At 34.7% G+C, this 5436-nt stretch overlaps 1 protein-coding gene across 1 annotated transcript; it reads right to left on the bottom strand.

Moving 5' to 3' along the window:
* Window positions 1–2484: 2484 nt before the first annotated feature.
* On the bottom strand, window positions 2485–4146 carry LOC131874821 (uncharacterized). The gene is made up of 2 exons (XM_059218739.1): window positions 3465–4146; window positions 2485–3074 (listed from the first exon to the last, which is right to left on the bottom strand). Exons 1-2 carry the CDS (start codon window positions 4144–4146, stop codon window positions 2485–2487), a joined length of 1272 nt encoding a protein of 423 aa, XP_059074722.1.
* Between the last annotated feature and the right edge of the window lie 1290 nt (window positions 4147–5436).

Consider the following 5436-nt stretch of genomic DNA (forward strand, 5'->3'; position numbering starts at 1 on the left):
CGATCACACCCTTATCTCTCTAGATTGGTGTTTGTATTCTATTTTTTTAAAAACAATATATTTAAACTAAATATAGTTTTATTCTATATGTAATATTCACATAAATAAAATTCTATATTACAATTGCATTTATCCCCTTAACTAATTTTTTTCAAGTTCTTTTAAAATACTTAAATAATCTTCATTTATATGAGTTATTTGTTGGTACCATTAAAAAAAGATTCTTCTAAAAATATCTTTCTCTTTAAAATAAGAGTCCACTTAAGTGCTTAAAAAATCATGACCACTAAAAGTAGAGACGCCAATCTTCTCTGTCATTGGTTATGATAGTGGAGCTACATACTTTATAAACTATACAAACAAAATAAGCATTGTATTTGAGAGAATACACTTTCAAGTTGATATTGTGTGCTCACAAACACCTTTGACAAAAATTATATATCCTTTTCATAAATCCTTTTCATTTATTATGATAGTCAAGGTGCACACTTTATAAACTATACAAACAAAATTATCATTACACTTGAGAGTATAATTTCTAGTTGAGTGTGCACACAAACATCTTTAGAAAACATTATATCTCTTTGCACCGTATTACAAATTTCATTAGATAAAAGAACCTACATCCCTACATAATTGAATTTTATAACTAATGATAGGTTCTATGTCAAACCATGCATGTCTATCACACCATTGGCATGTTTCACTTGTCCATCATGGAACCAAAATTAGAATTTTCTATTGCTAACTATGGTCAAATAAAAAATATTGTTGAGATACAACTTCTACCATTATATTCACCATAATTTTAAAAATCACCCTTGATGAGACTGTAGAATCTTGAACCTAACCTATCCTCTCTGAACCAACTGATTAGCAAACAGTAACAGAAAAAAGAAGAAATTGCAAAAAGAAATCACAATTCAAAATAAAAAACAAAGTGCCTTATTTTTTTTGGAATTGCACACACCAATATCTTTATTGAAGCTTAATTAAAAAATTACATAGAGGCTGCAATTTCCGTACGGAAACACTTTTTTATGGTAATTATTAGGCTTGTGGTAGCTCTAAGCACCCTCAGGTTCTCAAATTCAGTTATACCCTATTCTATTGTAAGGAAACTATTTGCAATCACCATTGCAAATAGAGCCCCAAATTTCCCATGTAATTTCCTTACTGAAAGCCTTGCAAAATGAGCTACTGAACTGTTGATTTCATTGAAGTTCATGTAAATCTAACCCTGGAGTTAAAGACTAGATGTAGCTATTTGCAAAGGATTCAAAGTGTATCTTCTCTCTAGCTTTACATAGGCAACACCTGTGTCGCTATGGTCATGTTTTCAATTGAACATATGGTGAATGAAATGTAGACATCTTTGTTTCAATTTGACAAAGTCATCATAGTAGATTAAGTCATCCCTTGTGTAAGAAGATACAGGGGTTCTTTATCTATGCATGTATTTCACTTCCTGATGAAATCACTTACCTGGGTCAGAAACTAATTCATGGTTTAAAACCCCTAAATTGGATACACATTACCAGGCTTTGCTCAATGGACATGCAAAACAAAAACCTAGTCCTACACACACATGCTAATATATGAGCTTATCATCAAGACATCAAATTCTTATTTTTCTAACCATTAAGGCAAAATTAACTTACCGAAGCGGCAACGATGAAGGCTGGCTGAATGAACAACGACAATAAAACTGGTTGAATGAGAGGAGTGGAAGAAGGTCATTATTGGCTGTAAAGAAGGGGACATGGCCCGCAAAGAGTTTTAGTTTCCTGCACCTTCTTCTTTAATGGTGAAAGCAATCTGGAGGATGCTGACGGTTAATGCCCTAAATTCCCAGCGTCACACATAGACATGATAACAATTCGTAGAATGTCGCATAACCACCAAAACCTTTAGAAACTAAATGCTAGGAAATTTCTTCAATTTTTTTCTGTCCGTTTTTCATTGGTCACAAGATTTTTTCCTTTAATTTTTAACCGAAAAATATAAAAATCTCCAGGAAAAATATGGTGGGCCAATCATAAAAAGAAGAAAATTGTCTAAAATTTTATTTTTTAATCAAAAGTTGCAAACCATAGGGAAAGTTGTTTATTTTTTGTTGACGTGCTTCCCAAGGAGAGACTAATAAAGCGAGACGAAAACATAAGTCTCTGCCTATACAGGCAGGGACTAATAATCCAAATTATCATCATAACATCACATCTATTTATTTCTATATCATAATCATATAAAAAACACATCAACACATAAATACATAGTCAAATCAAATCATTCATTAAAAATGTCTTCCCATATACGCATACAATATTCAATCTCTAACGATTATGACAAAATATGAGGACAGAATTTATATTCTCTTACGGCTATGACAAAATATGAGATCAAAATTTATAGGTGGTATAGGATTTGCAGGCTACAATAAAACTAACCCTTCTCGATGCTCCTCTGCTCGCCTTAATGCCTCTCTCAAGCTAGCATTCTCCGTTGTCGTGCATCCATCCTCTGCGATACTTGTATATCTGCTGTTCTCATCTGATGAAGTGTCTCGAGCTCTCCTCGCACACGATCTTGCTCTGCTTTGAGTGCATCTATCTTGGCACATATCTGTTGCAGACGATCTTGCTCTACATTGAGTGCATCTATCTTAGCAAATAGTTGTTGCACAGGATCTTGCTCCACTTTAAGTGCATCTATCTTAGTACATAGTTGTTGCACCTCTTTCTGATGAAGTTTCTCGAGCTCTCCTCGCACACGATCTTGCTCTATTTTGAGTGCCTCTATCTTAGCATATAGTTGTTGCACCTCTATCTGCATTTGTGTCTCCCTCTCTCGCGCTTCACCATGTTGGATCTGCAGACTATCCCAATCTGCTTGAGCTTGGTCTCTCTCAATTAGGTCCCAATCTCTTCCAACCTCTTCCCTTGCTACTCTCTCATAAAGTTGATCCCTCCCTACCATAGCAGCATACTTCTGTCGCATACGTTGTCTCAACATAAGATTAAAAGTGTCATGTTGGCGCGCTATATCCATTGGCCTATCCCACTCTCCAAAGTTAACTGCGAAACCAAAACATCAAACAATGTTAGTTCTATATATCTCAAATCACATCAAACCCGAATTTATTTCTAGACACATACTCATTTATATCTATAAAAACTCTGTGCGCAGAAAAAGCATATTTGATTTATGTTAATCATACATAGTAGGTTTTAACCTTGAGGCTTAAAAGTGCAAATTTACCAGCGATTACATTTAGAAGTCTTCAGATATGTGATCTAATCCTGCCTGAGATATTAAAAGCAAAAGAAAACATTTCAAGGCAGCCTAGAACCTCTACTAACATTCCGAAAACTAGGAAACTTTCAAGCTTCGCCATAGCCTAACCAAATATTTATCAAACGGTAAATGACAAATCATAATGCAGTGACTACGAAACAGAGACTTACCTATTACTGAAGGTGCAGGAGTTGTCATAGATGCCTCTGAAGACGATAACGTAAAACGGGGATATGCAGCGGAATTGGTAGCGGAAGTTGGTCGTGATGAAAATGGCACGGTTACAGCATCAGAAGTAGTGGTCTGTACTAGCGCAGTCGCTTGACCACACACGGGAATTTTAATTGTAGTTGCACCAGTGGGTGAAGAATATGAATCAAAACTGCTAAACGCAAGTGAATGTTGAGATGCAGAGGAAGATTGAGTCGCTGAGGTTCCAAAAGGAAATGAAGTGGGCGGAGTAACAAAAGTCGAAGTAGAATTTCCTGCCGGAGGGTTGAAAAGCATGGGTGGTGTAGAAAATCGTATGCTCGGAATGCTGAAAGACACATCGAGTGCAGAAGATTGCGCGGGGATTGGGAAGAAAGACGTAGGCGTACAAACCGTAGTGGCACCGAAGAGAGGCGTAGTCGCGTAAGCCGCAGTGCGGTAAGGTGTAAGCATGTAAGCTGCACTGCCGCCGAAGAAAGAAGTAGGCCCGTAAGTCGCAGTGCCGGGGAAGGATGGTGCAGGCGCGTAAACCGCAGTGGTGCCAAAGAGAGGTGTCGGTGGCACAGAAGCCGAAGATCCAAACATGACAGGAATTGATGAACTGCCTGCTGATACAGGGAATTCAAATCCTCTGCTCGCCATGGCTAAAGCAGAAGTAATGCCGAAAAAAGAGTATAATTGAAAACTGAAGACTTTAGACCCTAGGGTTTGTAAAATAAACAATCTGTTGTTCCTGTACGCGTGTTACCTGATTTGGTTTGTTAAAGCATTCTCCACTAGGATTTATATGATATCATAGGACACCGCTTTTGTTGCGTTGGGTTGGCCGACCATAGAATAGGAGACGACTTATTATTATTTTATTTTAAAAAAATCTTAGAGATTCCAAGGGGAAACAAATTAACCTTAATTTACAATGTAGGGCTACTGTATATTTGCACGGTAGTTCTTGATTATTATAAATTTGAAGTATTGTTGGTTTAAAATTATATTATTTTAATTATATTTATGTCTTATAAGCTATAACTTTCATTTCAATAAAATGATATTTAATTATTTAATATGAATTATAATTCTAAGATTAGTAAAAAATAATATTAATAATTAGTTAGGTTATTTAGTGTACGTATTGTCTATCATACTTAATTATTTCTCACTCTCATTTTATATTTTTTACATCTGAAATTAATAAAACTTATATTATGTCATGTTTAAAAATAAAATGTCATTTAAAAATTTTCATTTTCATCTCATTAGTTAACTACACCTATACATTAGAAATTTCTTCCCTTTCCAATAAAAACCATAGTCTCTTACAAATTTTATTTTCCTTCAAAATTTTGACTTCCTCTTTCAATACAAACTTCATCCTCTCACTTATTATATATTAAATTGATAATTCATTATTATCCTCCTTCATTGAAATGGTACTTTTCTTATTTAATTGAACAAAAAAAAAATTGTGGCAATCGAATCAAAGGTTTTTGTGTCTTTTGGGTTTTGTTTTTTGGCTGGGTTTCCAACCCTCATGCACCCCAAGTTGTTTCTTTTTAGCGGATATGTTAAAGGTTCAGGCCTATCCCACTTTAATCATTCAAAACTATGCCTATACATTAGAAACTTTTCCTTGCCTCACAAATTAACTTCATCTTCCAATTGAAAATTTATCCTTTCATTTATTATTTATTAAATTAAATAATTCATCATTATCTTTATTGAATTGAAATGGTAATTTTCCAATTTCATGGAATCAAAAAGTGTTGTTCAATATTGACTTTTGTGGCAAGGAAATTTAAGGATGCAAGCTCAAATGGATTCTCAATCATTTTGATTGGTTTATAGCATATGAAATCATTTCTTCTCTTTCTCAAAGGCATATGATGTCCTATACTATCAAATGAGCTCTCTCCTTTCTATTCTTCCTAGGAACCA

Source organism: Cryptomeria japonica, chromosome 4 (assembly GCF_030272615.1).
Source record: "Cryptomeria japonica chromosome 4, Sugi_1.0, whole genome shotgun sequence".
In the NCBI taxonomy this organism is placed as follows: Eukaryota; Viridiplantae; Streptophyta; class Pinopsida; order Cupressales; family Cupressaceae; genus Cryptomeria; species Cryptomeria japonica.